The 22,105-nt window shown below is 37.0% G+C and overlaps 1 protein-coding gene across 2 annotated transcripts in view; it reads right to left on the bottom strand.

Annotated features, from left to right (window-relative positions):
* CRLF1 (cytokine receptor like factor 1) overlaps nucleotides 1-22,105 on the bottom strand; it is a 205,442-nt gene that overhangs the window by 79,923 nt on the left and 103,414 nt on the right. For both annotated transcript variants that reach the window (XM_053702969.1, XM_053702968.1), the window contains exon 2: nucleotides 4,078-4,356. In XM_053702969.1, coding sequence (XP_053558944.1) covers nucleotides 4,078-4,356 — 279 coding nt within the window. The remainder of the gene's footprint in view (nucleotides 1-4,077; nucleotides 4,357-22,105) is intronic.

The following is a 22,105-nucleotide window of genomic DNA, read 5'->3' as shown; positions in this document are numbered from 1 at the left end:
CACGAGAGCAATACACGGCAACCATCTCCAACAAGTTAGTCGGGTAATTGATCTCATCACTTCTGAGGTGGCAAAGAGGCTAAAGAAGCAGTTTTTGTTTCTTAAAGGGACAGTAAACCTCAAAAATAATGTTATATAATTCTGCACATAGTGCAGAATTATATAACATTATATTAGCCTTATCTTTATAAAACGTAATATTCCCTTTGAATTTAAAAAAAACCCCGGCTGTTTTAAAGACTCGCTCTCTGTGCTCTTCTGAGCGGGTCTGTTTATGGCGCGGTCTGGCAGGGCTGTGACTATACAGCTGGCCCGATGCGCTGTGTGAATAAAACAGACCCGCTCAGAAGAGCGGGTCTGTAAAACAGCCATTTTTTTTTTTTTAATTCAAAGGGAATATTACGTTTTATAAAGATAAGGCTAATATAATGTTATATAATTCTGCACTATGTGCAGAATTATATAACATTATTTTTAAGGTTTACTGACACTTTAAATTTGCAGTTGTAGGCTCACTAATGCAAGCCTACACCATAAAACCTCTTGATAAATGTTCTCTAAGTTCTGCCTGGGTCCAATAGTTCCATGAGGAACCAATATAGAGCCAGCCCTGTATTTGGGGTACCTATGTCAAGTTAAAGGAGCAATAAAGTCAAATTAAATGTTTATGGTTTATATTGAGCATGCATTTTAAAAACAAAAACAAAACTTGTTCTCTTGGCATCCTTTGTTGAAAACTAATCTTATGTAAAGCTCATAGTAGCTCAGGAGCAAATACATGTCCTCAACATGCTATGGCAGCAGTGTATAACATTGCAGAAACATTGTTGCAAACAGTACTCAATTCATATAAACAAATGTATAAAGTAGTGCATAATAATATAAATATTTTTTTTACATTTTAAACCCTTTAGCTCAGACTATTTTTTAAAATGTTTTTTTAATTGCGGTGCAGCTTGAGGTACAGCCCATCACTTCCTGTGCACCTGACAGGAGAAATCAATGTAGAATAGAAAGTCCTCAACACCAAAGAATAAAATAGATATTTATTTAGTAAACAGACAAGACAGACTGCGACATGTCGGCCATCTTGGCTTTAATCATGCAGGAGAAATCACTACCAATAAAAGAAACAAGAGGAAGAATCCTGTGTCTGTGCTTCACAGGCTGTTATGTGGATCTTGTCATATAATAGCATGTAAAGCTAGAGGCGCAGGTAACTTTCTTAAAATGTAAGTTTACTGTGTCTTTAATTCTTTCAGAGCACATATATCTCAGAGACAGCTTATAATGAACTCATTTGTGTGTATTTATAATTCTACTCCAAATCATTTAGTTGTGCACATAACTTGTAATCTTCCTGCCCAGAAGAGAGAGTCAGCTTATTCACAAATGTACCATAACACATTTTTATCGTATTGTACTTTGTACTTTCAGGCCTGATTCTCTAAAGATCTCTGGTCCGGTGGGATTCTATAAGATGCCCTGTCAGTATTACAAGGTGCCTCAGAGATTGCTATAAAGGCAATTTCTTTTCTTGGAAATTCTGTATTTCAATAAGGGGAGTTCAGTAATATTCTCAATAAGAATGAGAGACACTTACTTTACAACTTAAGGCTTAGTAAAAAATTTCTCCCCATGCCGGTGAGTTTTTGAGATTTGGGACTATAGTGCTATGAAATCATGTTGCTGTTGCATAACAAAGGTTACTTAACATATGCACTGGTTTTACACATTGAACTTTTATATATATATATATATATATATATATATATATATATATATATATATATATATATATATATATATATATATATATATATATCATGGGTTAATAAAAGAGAGAACAACCTGGAACGGAATCCAGGATAAAAAAGACAGGGGATTCAGCACTCTTTTAGAAAAAAAGCTCACAACTACAGAATATGCAAAACTGATTTAATCGTGTAAATAGCGGTCTCTCTCACCATGAGAGCACTGTAGCACAATATAAGGTATCAAAATACTATATACAAAAATAGAATACCAGAGTATTGAAAAAGGTGCAAGAGTTGAGTAAACAAATATAAAACTTATATAAACCTGACCGGTCAGGGATGGACGCCAGCACAGTGGTAAAGATTACCTGCTGGAAAATGCATAGAACAAATCAGGAGACGTAATTTACCCTCTACACCCTGCTGCGCACAGACCCCCCTGAGTAACTCACAGTGCACGGGGTTAAATACTGGGCAGGTAATGTGTGGGATCTAAGAGGGAAAATGGAGTCTCCTTAAAGTTAACAGGTAGGCTGAACAATACGGCATAAAATACAGGTACACATATATCGTATGTGTAGGGGAGACACCTCCCAGACTCACTACACCCGGCTGCGCACAGCACCTCCTAGACGGAGGTAAACTTGCTGGGCAGGAATTGAAAGAGGGATCTAAGTAGTCTTCAAGGGGAGTGCCTCCTAAATATGTACACAGTCAGCAAATGCAGTGATAAGTAATAAATGCATGCAATTGAGCAGAAATAACGTATCAAAAGTCCAGCAAAGTAGCATAGGGTCTGTTGCTAAGTGGTTGTTATGCAGGCTATACATAGAATGCAGATGTAGCAATTAGTATCCAGAAGCCAAGCAAAAGGAACACATGTAGCGAAGAAAGCTTGTCAAGCAAATAGGAGCACACATCTGTTAGTATATAGATTAACCACCGTATAATATGCAAGCCCCCTCGACAGGGAGATCATGCGGAACTATGCACAGTAAATTAGCTGATAGCAAAAGTTCTTGACAGAACAGTAAGTCAATGCAATACGACCTTAGCTTCCTGGAGAGTGTTATTTATCCGTTATGCCGATCCATGCTTGTTAATAGTGCAGGCAAAGTTAGAGCTGAAAGCCGTTGTTCTTGTCTGGCGTCTGTTACACTGCACCTCCATAGGCAGGACCAGAGCACACGACGGTGCCAGTGTACATCACAGGATCCGGTCGGCTACACCAATGCCGATGCGCGTTTCACCCGCTCGTCTGTATGTCAGACTGTGTCCCCCCTACATATACGATAGATGTGTACCTGTATTTTATGCCGTATTGATCAGCCTACCTGTTAACTTTAAGGAGACTCCATTTTCTCTCTTAGATCCCACACATTACCTGCCCAGTATTTAACCCCGTGCACTGTGAGTTACTCAGGGGGGTCTGTGCGCAGCAGGGTGTAGAGGGTAAATTACGTCTCCTGATTTTTTCTATGCATTTTCCAGCAGGTAATCTTCACCACTGTGCTGGCGTCCATCCCTGACCGGTCAGGTTTATAATTTTTATATTTGTTTACTCAACTCTTGCACCTTTTTCACTACTCTGGTATTCTATTTTTGTATATAGTATTTTTGATACCTTATATTGTGCTACAGTGCTCTCATGGTGAGAGAGACCGCTATTTCCACGATTAAATCTGTTTTGCATATTCTGTAGCTTTTTTTCTAAAAGAGTGCTGAATCCCCTGTCTTTTTTAACCTGGATTCCGTTCCAGGTTGTTCTCTCTTTTATTAACCCATGATAATTATTTTAAGGGTCTGCACCAAATTTTTCTCTTTTGGATATATATACACGTAGCTTCTGTCTATATTATCTTGATATAAGCTCAAAAATAAATAGCAACTGCGTCCCCTCTGCAATTTTCTCTCTCTCTCTCTCTCTCTCTCTCTCTCTCTCTCTCTCTCTCTCTCTCTTTCTATATATATTTTGTCATTTTAAAGACATCACATCTACATCACTTCTGTTTTTTAACATAACATAACAAATACAATGTTGAATTTCTACTGTAACAATCTTCTATTGACATGTCATTGACAATTATAGTGCCCTGACATCTGTGAAATGTGTAGGGGACTACAAGTGACAAGATACCATCCTCTTGATTCCACAGTGAGACCTATAGAACGTTGTCTCTCTGAAAAAACAACTTGGGTTTCCAGAGTTCCAGCCTTCAGTCCTAGAGTTTTAAAATACTTGTCATAACGAATTAAATAATGGGGAACCCAGCCAGTTAAAGATGCCCTAACTTTCTAAGCCTGAGAATCAAAGACATACATCCAACATAAAGACATGAGCCCGCCAGGATTCTCCCGTCTTTGCCGTGACACACCAGGTTATCTCCTGACTGCTGCTTGGATCCATTCAGATTATTCAAAGCCACGCTCATAGCTGTGCCGTTGAGTATCTTATACAGCTCTGCTGGGAGCCTCTTCCCATTAAGGGTCCAGTACAGGTCCTCTACTTTCAGGTTTAAGTCAGTATCCAATGAGCAAGATGCGGTTAGTGAAGATCCTATCATTAGGGTTGGGTCTTGTGGGGTTATTGCTGCAGGATCTGTAGAGAAAATGTGAATATATAGATTACAAAGCAGAAATGGGGAGGATTGTAAAGGTTATATATAGGTTTTATATAGTTAAAAGAGGGTAAAGTTAATAGTTAGTAGTTATTGAGCAGCATGGATCTGCCTGCCTGCCTACTCTATCTATCTATCTATCTATCATTTATTTATCTCTCTCTCTGAATCTATCCACCTCTCTATTGATCGATCAATGCATCTGAGTCATGGAGAACAGTGGGTGGGGTCTTTGTGAGAAGATATGGGTGTTTAGTGGTTAGAGCTTGGCATGGGCCAGTTATGCTGTGAGTGGAGTTGCTTTAGGGGTGTAGCTATGCAGTTCTCAGGGTTTTGTTATGACACCAGACATTTATAAAGAAAGTAGTAAAGCGGGTCGGTCAGTGGAACAGAGCTCCCAAGCAGTGGCTAACCGCTGTTGTGCAGGACGGTTGGGGGATCTACTGTTGGAGAGAAAAAGAGCAACAAATTCAACTGTCAACTCCTTGGTTGTAGTTGCTCACTATAAATTTTGCAGATAAGCAGAGCTTGAGTTAGAGTTACTGTAGGAAGGAGGTAAAATGCTATATTGTAAAGCAGCAATATAATATTAAATATTTTATATTACAACCTCAAGCGTTAACTATCCCTTTAAATCGAGGTCATAAGTTTAAACGTTATGGGAAATTCTAGGGAAATACTTTGCAAGGTAGTTTGTTTTTTATATGTCCATAGCAAAAAAAGAGGGTTAGGGGGAGGGAAGGGGATTTCAAATAACTTAAAGGTAGGAATAGTTTGTAGAATTTATGGTCACCCCCTGTAGCACAGCTCTATTAATATATAGCGTTGACTTTTTGTACCTACAGCTTTTGCATTCTAGAACAGCTATTGATAAACTGACGAATTCTGTCTTTTTAGATTTAAGAGAAAGCGTAAAGAATAAAAATTAGCCATATATTATTGAAAATTAAACATTTCCAACTGTCTCCGGTTCCTTTCTATTGAAGTTTAGTGTTTTAGGAAGGGATTGCAGTTGTGCGTACTGGAATGCAGAGCTGTGGTTTAAGTGTGGTTGTATTGTGGTTTATTATGCAAATGATGTATAACCAGAAGCCTATAAATGTTAGGAAATCACCAGCTAATGATTTATTTATTTATTGCTACCTATCCAGACTAAATAAATCTGCTGTAAACATTATTCGGCTTATGCTTTTTGTTTTGGACAGAGATGGGATAATATGGTGAGAATAGGTCACCTGGGAGTGCCTTGCTGTTCCACAAATACAAATAGCCTGGGAAGTATTCCTGGAATACAACAATATTCAATGCAGGGTTCAATTCAATTCCAACCTACCTTCATGTTGAGTGGGAGAATAAACACATTGTTAAGTGAGCTGACATGATGCTAAATCCCTAAGTGCTTTTAGTGTATTGCTATTGCAATGTGTTATTCAAATGTTGGCATACGCTTCCTACTTGTATGTTTTGAAGAGGATTCTGGATAATTCCACTTCTGTTATGCATAGCTCATATTACACAATGACACACAAGTACATATAAATATGCACAGTCACATACAGGATGGATGCTTATTAGCTGTCAAATTCAATGCGCCTACATTCAGGAACACATAACAAGGTGGACGATCACATGCACTGCATATACTGGTCCAATAAAAAAACAGGCAGGTTGTAGTAGATATTAGGTGGCTTATAGCAACTTCACTCTCTAGTAAAAGACATCTTTATATGGTACAGAGAAAGGGAAAGCTCTAAATGCTACTGCTTGTTAAAAGAAATCTTTATTAAAGCCTAATTGAAAAAACACTACAACGCAGACTTGTTTTTATACATTACATATTTGTAAATATCACGTTTACACAAAAACAGCTTGACAACCAATGGCTTAAAAATCCTCAGCACCATTAACCCTATGTGGTGATAGAGTAAAGAACACGTAGGGGTATATTTATTAATGTGCGCGCTGACATGATACGATGTAGCGTATCATGTCCGCCGCACATCGATAAATGCCGACAGCATACGTTGTCAGCATTTATCATTGCACTGTGAACAGCTGGTAAATCGTCTCCATAGGGTTTGCTTACATGTGGCGAGCTAAAATTTGCGCATGAGTCATATTAGAATAAACGTTTAAACCACTGCTTCATAAACTCATCAGTATAGAGTTGGTGGATGAAATCACCCCGTATTTATTTAACCTGGGTGATTGAATAGCCCTACTCTCACTCAATTGGTTTGCGTGAGGGTAGAAGGTGGATTCGCACAAGCGTTCGCCCGTGCACTGTTAAATATGGGGATCAAAAGCTCCCCACAATCTGCAATCAAATGCGGACAGGTTTACAACATGTGAATCCTGTCTGCTTGCAGATTGATCAATCTTGCCCACAGTATACTTCCCTTTGTCAACTGTATTGCCAATATTTCAGTTGCTTACAGATAAATATTTGAATTAGCACAGACAGACAAAACTGTGATACAGTTTCAATAACATTTCATATAAGAGTATAAAATCGTCATGCCATTTATAATCAGGCAGTATAGGTCTGAAGAACTGTTTCAGGCCTTAGCTCAATTTCTATTATCACAGAAAGCAAATCTGTACAAGGACACCTGGCTATACACATTCTCACATGCGTTTGTACTTCTGTATGGTAAACATACTGTAAACCTGAGTTTATTTAAAAATCACACAGCCTTTAAACTAGATGATTTACTGCTGTATCAATTGTGAACAGCTTTTTGCTGTGTACCATATGCTTCTCTTGCTTTAAAATAAAGATTTTGACTTACATATTCACTTTAAACAGTAAGGTTTTTTACTCCAATGTTATCAGAGCTTCTATTTTTTAATGTTCATGTAAAAAGGAACTATAGAACAATATATTGCTTCCTGCATTAGTCTGCCATCTGTTGGTCTTAACTGAAACCTGCATCAACTAAAATCTAAAAAAAAACAAACCACAAGGTAGAAAATATATTTTTGAAAACTGTAATTAAGATAGAGCAATTGGCCATATTGATGAACCAGCAATCTACTTTAATGCTGTGGATATTTTAAAGGAAAATATTGTGCCAGATTCTATTGAAAATGGAACTTCAGATTTTAGCCCTGACTGCTCTGTGAGGCCCCCTTGGAAAATTAAAACAGAAAAAAAAAAATCCTGTTGTAAACTCAGAAGCTCAATATTTTTCAGCAGTAGAGAAGAATAAGAATCTCTGGCAGTTTATTAGGATATGAATATGTTATTTCTTTACATTACATTTTGTATGTATATATATAAGGGACATAAAGGTCTAGATTATAAATGAAGGGCAAGATTTCGCTTCAGTGAAAGTGATATTTGTTCTCCCCTTAGTAATACCAGCGCACGCAAATGTGAGCTGGCTTTACAAGTTAGGTGCAAAGTGAATGTGACCTTGCGTTCACATTGCACGGAAACTTTGCACTCACAAGTGTGCGCTTCTATAGGCTCCAATGGGAGCCACGTTCTCAAGCCGTGAGACACGGCATAAGGACTAGCACAGCGAAGGGGGAGAGTCACGCAGTGATGGTCAGCAGATTGTAAATACATATATATATGAATAAATACATATATATTTATGTGTTAATATGTGTATACACATATTAACACATAAATATATATGTATATAAGCATATATATATATTTACAGGGAACACCCAGTTCCCATAGACCGCTATGTAAAGGCATGTTTGAGTGCCGTTTTATTTTTTTCTAATACCCCACTCCCACCAATTTCAACCCCTCATAACTGCTTTTTGCAAAAAAAAAAAAAAAAAGGCTTTCCTTTTTTTAATAAAAAAAAAAAATATTCTTAATTTTGGGGGCAATTGTTTTTTTTTTTAAGTTAACCAGAGGTCTAACTAATTGCTACCACGAGCTCGCTGTAGCAATAACCAGCCACTTGTAATGGCTGGGTATTTATCGTGCGCCCGTAAACGGATGAATTGACCCATTTAGGGGCATGCAATAAATTAGCACTCCACTTGTAATCTAGCCCAAAATGTTCTATTATGTTACAGGCTACAGCATTTTAATATTACACTATTGCTTGCTTGGTGTCCGTCCCAAGTTTATCTAATGATTTTTCTACAAAATTCACCATTAAAGTCTAAGGGGATTTCTTTAAAGATAAATCCTTTGCTAAGATTTTCTAAAAGATAGTGATTGACCCCTATGGTGCCCATTTAACAAGCTCCGTAGTGAGCTTCTGGGCATGTGTTTCTGGAAAGCCTTTAGACTCACCAGAAACAGCAGTTATGATGCAGCGGTCACAAAGACCGCTGCTCCATAGCCTGTCCGCCTGCTCTGAGCAGACGGACAGACATCGCCGGAAATCAACCCGATCGAATACGATCGGGTTGATTGACACCTCCCTGCTGGCAGCCCATTGGCCGTGAGTCTGCAGGGGACGGCGTTGCACCAGCAGCTCTTGTGAGCTGCCGGTGCAATGCTGAATACGGAGAGCATATTGCTCTCCGCATTCAGCGAGGTCTGGCGGACCTGATCCGCACTGTCGGATCAGGTTCGGCAGACTTTGTTAAATTCAGGCCTATGTGTTTAACTCCTGCAAATGGATTAAACACCTAGGTAAAACCAACTCCACAGCAGCACTGCACTTCTAGGAGCTAGTTGAATAAATTTGACCAATGACAAGAGGCATATGTGTGTAGCAGGCCTGCCCTTTGGGCAGAGTGAGAGGGGCCAGGGTGAGGGTACGAGAAGGTGCTATGTATATAATATATTTATTTTATGAAGAAGAGTTTATGGTATCAGGAGATGTAATACATACTGTTATTCTTTATATAGGTAACACTGAATGTTGGGACAGGGGTGGACCATACAGGGAGCAGGGCATACAAGGGGAGGGGAATAGGAGCGCTGGGCTGTAGGGCCCTGCAAATTTGTCTTGCCCAGGGACTCACAAATGCTAAGGGTGTCCCTGGTGTGTAGGCACAAATCACCAGCTAGCTCCCAGTAGTGCGTTGCTACTTCTGAGAATATGTACATATGCTTTACATCCAAGAGAAGAAAGTACATTCATTTGATAACAGAAGTGAAGTGTCTTAAAGTTTATGTAAATTTTGATGATAAAGTGCCCGTTTTTTTAAAATTCTATTAAAAACAGGGGCACTTTAATTTAGCAAAATTTACATTTCACTCGTGTTGTGAAAATACTTACCTTTTAATCTTGACAGCCACTCCAGCTTTCCCCGGTCATCGCAAGCCTCTTCCTACGCCAGAAATGACGGATCGGTCATCCTCCAATCATGGCTTCCCCCCCCCCGGGGGAATCAGTGTCTGATTCAGTGCCGTGATTGGAGGAAGTCGGATTTCTCATTTTAGACCCAGGAAGAGGCTTTGCGACGGGCGGAGGAAGCGATGCAGTGGCTGTGAAGATTAAAAGGTAAGTATTTTCACAACACGAGTGAAATGTAAATTTTGATGAATTAAAGTGCCCCTGTTTTTAATTGAATTTTTAAAAACCGGGCACTTTATCATCAAAATTTACATTCACTTTAAAAATCACATGCTCTATCCTAATTATGAAAGTTTAATTTTAATGTTCATATACTTTTAATCTCACCAATGATTACAGTAGTAGCAAATAAAATAGAAATCTATATTATAAAGTGAACAAAACACTTATTTACATTGCAAACTTTATTATAATTAATGTTATCAAATATTAGGTCAGTTTATAATGTGAAGTTATGTTTTATATGCAAATAATGTAATTAGGAAAACCAATTTAAATAGTTGCAATTATAAATGCAGCCTTTCCTATGTAAAATATAAGATGGTGAGGAAGTCCCTGGGATTGATTAAGGTTTCTCACAGGTCACAGTAAAATGCAAAAAACCCTCACTCATTAGCCTAGATTTAATAAAACGTATTAGTTAAAATACAGTATAATTTAATCATTTATAAATATACAATAAAAAAGACAATGCAATAGCATTTACTTTGACATTAACATTTGACAGAAAATATTCTACTGCTTATTTCAAAGTTAATCCAATTTTTCTCCAACTGTATCATGTGACAGCCATCAACCAATCACAAAGCACATATACGTATATAGTGTGCACTTTTGCACATGCTTAGTAGGAGCTGGAGCTTCCAAAAATGTGCATATAAAAAGAATGTGCATGTTTTGATAATGGTATAATAAGTATATTGGAAAGTGTTTTTAAATTGCATGCTTTATCTTAATCATAAAATGTTATTTTTCACTTTAGTGCCCCTTTAAACTAAAATCTGGTGGGACCGGGCCGGTACATGGATTTTTGGTTAGACAGGCAAAGACACATATTGCCACCCCCTCCATTAAATTATACACTCTGTCATTACTGCTTCTAAACAAAATGTTCTAGTGATGTATTAAGCAGATATAGACATTATTTCATCTATATTGATAGAGAAAATAGATTTCCATCATCATATCAAATTCTTGGCTGTGTGCACAACATAGAAAATCAGTAGTGGCTCTGTATAATTAATCAAACAGTGGTGACAATATATAAAGCACATGAACCTGGAGGCAGGATTACTTTTTTCCCTTTTCACCATTATACATAGACTGATACTAGCATGTCTTAAAGAAATATGTTTCAGGCTGAAGGTGGACAAGGTCGCAAACCTGTCAACTTGCAATTGCCACTTGGCAAAATTTAAGACTGATGTTCAATCCTGCTGCCTGCTCTTGGGCAACCAATTGTGTGAGAGCAGGGCCTGTCAATCACCCCCAACAGGCAAGCCTGAACTGCAAGTTCTCAGAAGCTGCAAATGCATCTTGACAAAATTCCTAAGTATATATTTAACTTGCAGTACAAGCCATTTTTGACCAGGGGACCAGTATGCATTATACTTATTTTGGACAGGTGTCAATGTATAGTAATGATAATGGCATTTATACATTTATAACACTATATAATAATGCAAGGAATCTATGCCATAATAAACATACTGCACTGTATAATAATGAAGATAACCTATAGACCGATAACATATATGCTGCACTGTATAATGATGAGGGGTGGCTATACACTGATGGTGAACACTCTGTGCTGCATAATGATACAAAACATGTAAAAACTGAAAATGAGCACACTGTACTGTATAATTACTCCAAGTATCTATACACTGAAATAGAACAAGTGGTGATAAATAATGGTTATGGCCATCTGTACACTTTAATGTTTAGGAATCATGCAGGAGAAGATAGTACAGTGATATCTTGCAGAATATTGAAAGTTGGAGGATTGTCAGTGCTCCTACAAGTGCCCATCAGCCCCAGCAATACCAATGAGGCTGTGGGGTAGAAGGCTGCTAATGTTGTGCAGAGAGAGCAGGGCCTGTGCAGTAAGATATTTCAGCCAGATGCTTCCAGCTGCCCTGCACTCTCTGCCTTCTTATATTTCAGGTTAGCTCCCTCAATTTATAGCCATTATGCCACCACATATGGCATCTAATATGAAGCCAAAGTTAGGCAGCAATAAAATAAAATATACACATTAAAAAAAATTGTCATGCACCAAATTTGTGCCTCTCCCCTTCAGGGGTGTCCTTAGGCAGTTGCTTAATCTGCCTCTATTGTAGCACCATCCTTGAGGTGGAATAAAAGTCACCACAGCATTGTACCTTTGAAATTATGCAATTTGTGAATATGCCTTCCCACCGCTCATCACATCTGCAAGTTGCAATTCACTCTCAATCACTAAAATCAAAGGGGCAACATCAATCTGGTAACCGTTCAACTCTCCACAAATAAAACAAGATCCACTGTGATGGATACCAGCATCACACAAATGCCCTCAAACCCATATAGAACAAACTAATTAAAATGAAAAAACAATGAAGAAAAAAGAAAGCTCCCTATAGAAAACAGTCCATGCTAATATATGCACAAAAAAACAGGTCAAGTGAAACAAGGCAAAAATAAAATAAAAAAACCTTGTCCGCTTTGAAATAATGAGACATGACTGTGAGATGTGGAACAACCTTTTGTTCTATCCAGCGAGACTAGTGTGGATGTTTATATTATAAGTAAGAATTAATAACTAACATACATATCAGAAATTGTGTCTTAACTACTATTTGATTTAACCTTTATGTACATAGCTTCTCCCTTTCTAACATGCACTATTTCTGTTCAGTTCACATCTTAATAAATATAAATGTTTCTTGGTTTACTAAAAAAAAAAAAAAAGAATTATAGCAGAAATCATATTTTTAAGCTATGAAACTTGTACATGAATTAAATACGGACATCTGAATATTCATTTCTGAAAATTTTGGACATTTAAAAAAATAAAAGACTAATCAAACCGATTTCAAATTGTTTACTGCATACATTATGATCTGATATAATTTTAAAAGAAAAAAACCTACATGTAAATATATTAGACAACCACTATCAATATAACAACACCCAACCATTCCACATTTTGCAGGATTGTCACGGTTTGAGAGTTCTGTTTTTCTGTTACTCATTCAGCTTTTGAATTCCTAGAAAAATCTACCCATAGGAACAAGGACTTCAACAACTCTGCTCATGACCATTTTCAACTCTGCCTAACCCTAATCACGTTCCACTCCAGCCCACACACACCAAAAACCTGCGACCCCCACCTCTGCTGATCATGGTGCCAACCACAAGTATGCCGGCACCAACCACAAGTATCCCTCCCTCAACCTAGGTCTACCAGTAGACAAGTGGTAAAAGTTGGGAAATATGTAGTATTAAGTCAGTTCACAACATATCTTGTAAAGCCTGTCAGATGCTTTTATATATAGTTTTTATATATACTTTAACAAGTTTTCCTGTTATTTCATGTACACAAATAGAGTGATTTCTCTAATGTATTGGAATGGTTTAGAAAACAATGCCAACAATTGCCCATTCTTCTATACCATATGTTTCCATGGAAATTCTGATGAATTTGGTTTTATTCACTCTGATTTATTACAATATACATAGTGACGCTAGCAAGCTCTTAAACAGCATTTAAAACTTGTGTTCGTACATTTGCTACAGATTCTGTCACACTTTGCGTGTCTCTTGCTTTTACAAATCATTCCCAAAAAAGTAAAATTTTCAAAGTCAAACACAGTTAAATACTTCAGGCAGTTTGATTTTACAAGACAGGGTCACAGTAAGGAATAGAATAAGGCATGTGAAGAAATAACCCTATATGGAGTGCAATTTCATTTGGCAGGAACACCGAGTGTCCTTCAAAACAAGGTATCTGCATATTCCTATTTTACATTATTTATTTTCTTGTGGTAGTTATTAGATATCATTTCACAGTCACAGATGCTAGAAATATGTCTTAAAGCAAAATTGCATGGGATTTTCACATTTTTAATTCCCTAGAGCTGTGTTTCCTTAAATGGATTATAATGGATAAATGCATTTCAATTTAGTGGGTTAGATTCACCCAGAACTCATAGTACTTTCCATTGAATCAAGAAAAAACAATTGTTATGCTACAGAATTAATCAGTAGAATACAATGTAGCTTTCCAAATGGAGTGAATCAATTCCATGGTATCAAAAAGGTACTAGAAATTTTTTTTTTCCTCTGGTGATTTCATTAAATTCTTAGTGAATATGGGTTTGTGTTAAATGCAGTGAGTGACAGACGTTCTTTAAGCATAGCTTCACCTATTTTTCCTAATGTATAGTTAGTGGCGATCCCTCCCATTAACATCTATAGATATGTTAATTAAAGGGACATGCAACTGAAACTTTTAGAGCATACAATTTTAAACAACTTTCTAATTTACTTCTATTATCAAATTTGCTTTTTTTTCTTGGTATCCTTTGTTGAAAGAGCAGCAATGCACTACTGGGAACAAGCTGAACACAGGAAGCCAAAGGCAAGAGGCATGTTTCAGCAGCCACCAATCAGCAGCTAATTTCCAGTAGTACTTTGCAGCTCCTGAGTCTACCTGGGCATTCTCTTCAAATAAGGATAACATGAGCGTGAACAAAGAAAATTAGATAATAGAAGTAAACTGGAAAATTGTTTAAAACTGCATGCTCTATCTGAAACATGAATGAAATATTCTCGGTTTCTTATCACTTTAAGTGCCCAGTAAATGGAATCTTGCACATGAAACTAGAAAGTATTGCTGTATCAAGCAATTACAACCACAACAATTTAAAAAATAAAACACAACAAAATAAAAACAAGTGTGAAACACAGTAAATGTCTATGAGGTCTATTTATATATGTGCAGACAGACATGATCCACTATAGCGAACCATGTCTGCCGCACATCGATAAATGCCGACAGCATACGCTGTCGGCATTTATCATTGCACCAGCAGTTCTTGTGAACTGCTGGTGCAATACCGCCCCATGCAGATTCGCGGCCACTAGCAGGGGGTGTCAATCAGCAATATGTTTGAGCCCTGAAAATGCAACATAACTATTAGACTACTCACCCTATTAGATTTTGCTTAGGTCCATAAACAATTGGGACACACCCTCATATTATAAATAATTGCCTGTTTATGTTTTTTAATATTCCAGTCCTCTTAGAGCAAATAACAAGATGGCTGCAGACAAGATGGCTGCAGATTGACAGTAATGTTTGTAACCAAAAGAAATGAGTGATAATGTTTTTAAGGTGTATAGGATTCATGCAATCGTACCAAAGATAATGCATTGAAGGGGTCACATACCTTATTCACGATTTTAAAGAAAGCAGAAGATCAAATATGGTCTGAAGTGTTTAATCTCACAGTTAAGGAGGCAGAAAGAAGCGTTTTACCCTTCACTTTCAATGTTTATGAAGTACATTACTTAGCTTGGTGCATCCTGGCCTCAGACCCTGACAACCTTTGTTAACAGTAATGCCTTTCTCAACTCTTTGTGAAATAGCTTCAGGCAGTAATTAATACACCATTTTCTAATATAGTCTGAAACAATAATAGCCTTGAAGTGTTCATCCATATGCGGGACACAGTTTCAAAGATACTGCAGTCTCAAACATCACACAGCTTTTATGGAAATGTAAAATGCATATGACTTCAGTTCTGCTAAAGGTTTCATCCCTGACTAGGTCTCATTTCCTCTGCTGCTGTTACCTATTTAAATGTCACTAGGACAGTCCACTTGTGAGATAAAACACTTTAAATGCTGCAGAATTAAGGATAATTGACTTCTCAGTTCACTACAATTAGCTGTTCTACTGATGAGAAACCAACCCTGACACTCAGAATGAAGGTTTATATTATGTGAACCACAGAAATACCTAAGATAAAAATAAAGCAGGCACAATTATTATATACATCCATATTTCTTAATCACAGCATAGGTTGCCATTTAAAAAAAAAAAATAAAGAAAATAAATAATACTGACATAGGGCTAGATCACGAGTGTGGCTCTAACTGTTGCGCACAAGCGAAAATGGTTATATCACAGGTTTTTGCGTGCATCAGAAGTAGCACGCGTATTACAAGTTGATAGTAAAGAGTTCTGGTTAATTGTTACGCTCGACTAAAAAGTAGGGGGGAAAATAAAAAATATTTACATTCAGAATAACATTGTTTAATTCTTAAAAAAAATATTGCACATTAAAGGGCTCAAAGATATGAGGTGTCAGGTGTTAGGAAAAAAAAGACTGCAAATTGCTTTAACATAGAGAAACATACATATACATCTCTAAATATATATATATATGTATATATATATATATATATATATATATATATATATATATATATATATATATATATATGTATATGTGTTGAGGGGAAATATATGTATTTATATATTAATATGTGAATATATACACACATATATCTATATATGCATTGAAGCGCTTTGCAGTCAAGTAGCTGAAAACATGTCAAATCATATTTATGCATTATTTATATTTAATAAAGTGTTTAACTGTCTATGTACTGTAAACATTTCAACTTCCATTGTTCTGCACATAAAGGCATATGTTATAAGTATTTATAAATAGATATTCCTATATATATCTGTATATATCTATATCTATCTATCTATCTATCTATCTATCTATATATATATATATATATATATATATACTGTATATACACAGTATCCAACAAAAGTGAGTACACCCCTCACATTTCAGTAAATATTTTATTATATCTTTTCACGTGACAACACCGAAGAAATTACACTTTGCTATAATGTAAAGTAGTGAGTGTACAGGCTGTATAACAGTGTAAATTTGCTGTCCCCTCAAAATAACTCAACACACAGCCATTAATGTCTAAACCGTTGGCAACAAAAGTGAGTACACCCCTAAGTGGAAATGTCCAAATTGGACCTAAAGTGTCAATATATTTTGTGGCCACCATTATTTTCCAGCACTGCCTTAACCCTCTTGGGCATGGAGTTCACCAGAGCTTCACAGGTTACCACTGGAGTCCTATTCCACTGCTCCATGAAGACATCATGAAGCTGGTGGATGTTAGAGACATTGCGCTCCCCCACCTTCTATTTGAGGATGCCCCACAGATGCTCAATAGGGTTTAGGTCTGGAGACATGCTTGGCCAGTCCATCACCTTTACACTCAGCTTCTTTAGCAAGGCAGTGGTTGTCTTGGAGGTGTGTTTGGGGTTGTTATCATGTTGGAATACTGCCCTGCGGCCCAGTCTCCGAAGGGAGGGGATCATGCTCTGCTTCAGTATGTCACAGTACATGTTGGCATTCATGGTTCCCTCAATGAACTACAGCATCTCAGTGCCGACAGCACTCATGCAGGCCCAGACCATGACACTCCCACTACCATGCTTAACTGTAGGCAAGACACACTTGTCTTTGTACTCCTCACCTGGTTGCTGCCACACACGCTTTTCTGAACCAAATACGTTTATCTCGGTCTCATCGGACCACAGGACATGGTTCCAGTAATCCATGTCCTTAGTCTGCTTGTCTTTAGCAAACTGTTTGCAGGCTTTCTTGTGCATCATCTTTAGAAGAGGCTTCCTTCTGGGACGACAGTCAGGCAGACCAATTTGATGCAGTGTGCAGCGTATGGTCTGAGCACTGACAGGCTGACTCCCATCCCCTTCAACCTCGGCAGCAATACTGGCAGCACTCATACATCTATTTCCCAAAGACAACCTCTGGATATGATGCTGAGCATGTTCACTCAACTTCTTTGGTCGAACATGGTGAGGCCTGTTCTGAGTGGAACCTGCCCTGTGAAACCACTGTATGGTCTTGCCCATCGTGCTGTAGCTCAGTTTCAGGGTCTTGGCAATATTCTTATAGCCTAGGCCATCTTTATGTAACAATTCTTTTTTTTCAGATCCTCAGAGAGTTCTTTGCCATGAGGTGCCATGTTGAACTTCCAGTGACCAGTATAAGAGAGTGTGAGAGCGATAACACCAAGTTTAACACACCTGCTCCACATTCACACCTGAGACCTTGTAACACTAACGAGTCACATGACACCGGGGAGGGAAAATGGCTAATTGGGCCCAATTTGGACATTTCCACTTAGGGGTGTACTTACTTTTGTTGTCAACGGTTTAGACATTAATGGCTGTGTGTTGCGTTATTTTGAGGGGACATCAAATTTGCACTGCTATACAGGCTGTACACTCAGTTTACATTGTAGCAAAGTGTAATTTCAGTGTTGTCACATGAAAAAATATAATAAAATATTTACAAAAATGTGAGGGGTGTTCTCACTTTTGTGGGATACTGTATATTAAAATATATATAGGTATAGATACATATTTTATCTAAAAACCATCAGATATATGTAGAAAGATGTTTTTATGAATAAATGGAACATATTCTGCTATGTGAAGAACACTAGAATGTGAAATATTCATATTTCATGTTGGGCTAGCACACTTGAGAAAATGCAATGGGGTTTGCATGACTGGGTGTTTTCTCTACATTTTGCAATCCATTGAAGTCTATGGGGAATACGTTAATACGTCACAATATTCCAACTTCTGCTTTTTGAGCACGTGTAAAAACTTTTTATTTCAACTTTTAATATGTACGCTACCCCATGCCTGCAAAAAGCTTACTTCTAGCGCAGTTAGAGCACTAGTGGGAGTGATAAATAGTGTTCCACCCATGCTTTTTTTGAGCATCATAACATAATGTAGGTATCAATCCTTCACATCCTGAACCAAGATAATAGTCCCTCTGGCTTGCATCAGTAATATATAGCTCTTTGTATTTCTGATACTCTTATCTGCCCAGACCAAAACACAATACAATAAGCAAAGACAATTGGGTAACAGAGCAGAGCATAGAAATGTTTGTTAATGACTTTATAAAACACACTAACTTTAAATTAAAATTTATTAGTAATAATATGTCCCTAGCCCAACCATCAAAATCCTCTTCTCCTCCTCCATTAATTGCAACCACAGGGAGAACGTTCTACCTTTCCTTCCCACTAAGCTATAATCTTCTAAAGTTCTTTTCTTACAGTCTGCTGGGACAAGGAGAGCTCTAAAAAAGGTAACCATATAGCCTTCATAAGTTCCCCCTTATCTTTCCTCCAGTCTAACCATCAATTCCTCTGGACTTTCGCTCCAAACTGAAGCCATGACTCATGCATGAAAGAACGAAGACAGTCAATCTTAAAGGCAAACAGCAATGCCCACCATTCACTACTGGAATCCAAAAGACTGTGGACTTACACAATCTAGAATGAGTAACTAAGTCCACCAGTCACAGAATGATCTAAAATACGGTTAACATTTAACTAAACTTAAGCAATCTCTTGTTTCTCATCTCCACAAATAAAGAGTGATCCCAGAAACTCATCCATTAAACCTGCAAGAATGAAAATTCGGAAAAGGGAATTTTTTTCTATTTCGTGGTTCAAAGTACAAAATAGAAGCAACAATGTTTCGGGCCTATACCAGGTCATTAGTCATGTCATGACTAAAGACCTCGGATAGGCCCGAAACATTGTTGCTTCTAGTTTGTTCTTTGGACCACGAAAGAGAAATAATGGTCCCTTTTTAAACAAATCTAAGGCTGGAGCTATCTTCTTTGATTCTATACGTGGAAGTGTCAGATCCCAAACTCTGTGCCTGGAAACTAAAAGTGTGGTGCATACATTTGTCTTTTCAACAATGAAAAGTCTGGGGAGTAAGAGAGTTTAAAAATTGTCCCCCACCCCTGGCGGGCTACTTGTTTTAAACTCTCTTGCTTTGGGGGTTTGGGTTGGAAGGCAGATAATCAGCTTAGCCAGATTACCCAGACACGTCCTGTGATTGCCATAAACAGTGGTATTAAGCCTTAAAGGGATACTAAACCCATTTTTTTTTCATTATTCAGATAGAGCATGCAATTTTAAGTAACTTTCTAATTTACTCATATTATAATTTTTTCTTTCTTCTCTTGCTATGTTTATTTGAAAGAAACAGGAATCTAAGCTAAGGATCCAGCCTGTTTTTGTTTCAGAACCCTGGATAGTGCTTGCTAGCTACATTTATCCACCAATCAGCAAGTGCAACCCAGGTGCTGAACCAAAAGTGGGCCAGCTCCTAAGCTTACATTCTTGCTTTTCAAATAAAGATAGCAAGAGAACGAAGAAAAAATGATAATAGGAGAAAATTAGAAAGTTGCTGAAAACTGCATGCTCTATCTGAATCATGAAAATAATAAAATTGGGTTTAGTGTCCCTTTAAGGAGTTGCATGTACGTATATGACCTTAAACAATTCAATCTTTCACTGAGCTAGCCACTACAAACCAGAACCTTAAGGTACAGTTAAGTCAAAATTAAAATTTCATGATTCAGATAGAGCATTTGATTTTAAAACTTTCCAGTTAACTTCTAATATTTCATTTTCTTTGTAGTCTTGGTATCATTTGTTGAAAAGCATGCCTAATTATTCTCAGGGGCAGCAATGCACCACTGGGAACTAGTTGCTGATTAATGGCTACACATATGACTTTTGTTATTGATTCCTCAGATGTGTTCAGCGAGCTCCCAGTCGTGCATTGCTGCTTCTTCAACAAAGGGTACTACAATAATTTAATGACAGAAATAAATTGGAAAGTTGTTTAATATTGTATATTTTGAATCATGCAAGAATCATGAAAGAATGATAAAAGAAAAAAATGTGAGGTTCCTGTTCCAGGAGATCTTTCGAGAAGCATACAAAGTAGATTTAATTCTGAAACAGTTTTAAGGTACTTAAAGGCACATGAAACCAAAACATTTTCTATAATGATAATATAGATGTTGTGAGATAAAGCGCTTAGGAAAAGCCTCTGTCGCTCTGATACACGGGTGTACTAGCCCACCCTAAAGGAACAGAGGCACAGGAAAGAGATTGTGTAGAGAGCGCCAAAGAGGCTGTGTTTTGTAAAAAGTAAAATTTATTACAACGGATTAAGCATAAAATATCTATAAAACCCTGTTACAAGAATACATAAAACAATAAAAATACATAAAATACAACAAAATGGATAAAATGTATTGTAATAGTTACCTAAAAAGGGAATAACTCAGTCTAGGCTCTCTAAGGTGCACCTTATAAAAAAAAGGTCACAGATTGGAGCTCCACTCAAAATCCTCAAAACAATATGTGGAAAACATATGTGCAATACTCCAAGTGTGTGTTCCAAACTGAAGTGTTCCAAATGGTGGTAGTGATGCTCAACCAAAGTCAGATGTGGTGTTACAATATGTGTATTTATAGTGCTCCAAAAAATAGAAGTGTAAAATGAAAAAACTAAGTATCAAAATTAAAAAAGTGAAAAATACCAAAAATGTAAAATGTGAACATCAAAAATTAAAAAGGAATTTGGCAACAAAAATTACAAAAATTAGAACTTCAAAAAATGAAAAAAGCAGATAAAAAAAGAGAAAAAAATATATAATTGTAAGTGTTATTCGTAAATTATGATCCCTCTGTGGGGTGTAGAATTCCTCCTAGATGATGAATCGTGATTTTCAACTATTAACCTGCAAAACATATAACAAAATAGTGCAATACAGCTAACATTCAAGAATAAAAAGTGGAATAAGGCTTACCAATGACTCAACGCATTTTGGCCCTCACTGGTGGTCCTTTATCAAGACTCATTTTCTATAATGATTCAGATAAAGCATTCAAGTGAAGACAACTTTCCAAATTACTTCTATTATCTATTTGTTTAATTATTTTGGTATCCTTTATTGAGGGTGCAGAACTGGGAGTTAGCTGAACACATGAGTAAGCCAATAACAAGAGGCGTATGTGCGCATCTAGCAATAAGCAGCTAGCTAATAGCTCCTGACCCTACCAAGTTATACTTTTCAACAAAGGATTCAAACAGAACAAAGCAAATTAGATATTAGAAGTAAATTGGAAAGTTGTTTAAAATTGTATGTTCTATCTGAATTATGAAAGAAGATTTTTGCCTTTCATGTCCCTTTAAGGGGAAAAAGCCAAGCAAAAAAAAATTATTAGAGACTATAAATCACAAGTTACCTTGAAGAGCTGAAAAACACAATGGAGGGGAGGCAATGGTTGAAATTGAAATGGAAAAAATCAGATATATAATGAAGGAAATCTACAACATCTATCCAGACTTCAAAAAACAAGACAATAGTCTAAATTGTGAGAAAATAAAATACAAATATAAGACAAACAACATGACAAGGCAAACAACAATGATGGAACCAACTTTTTATTTGAACCCAGAAAAAGTAAAAGACTGGAAAACATTAACATTAATTAA

Source organism: Bombina bombina, chromosome 2, assembly GCF_027579735.1.
Source record: "Bombina bombina isolate aBomBom1 chromosome 2, aBomBom1.pri, whole genome shotgun sequence".
Lineage (NCBI taxonomy): Eukaryota > Metazoa > Chordata > Amphibia > Anura > Bombinatoridae > Bombina > Bombina bombina.
This window is presented reverse-complemented; position numbering and strand designations above follow the sequence as displayed.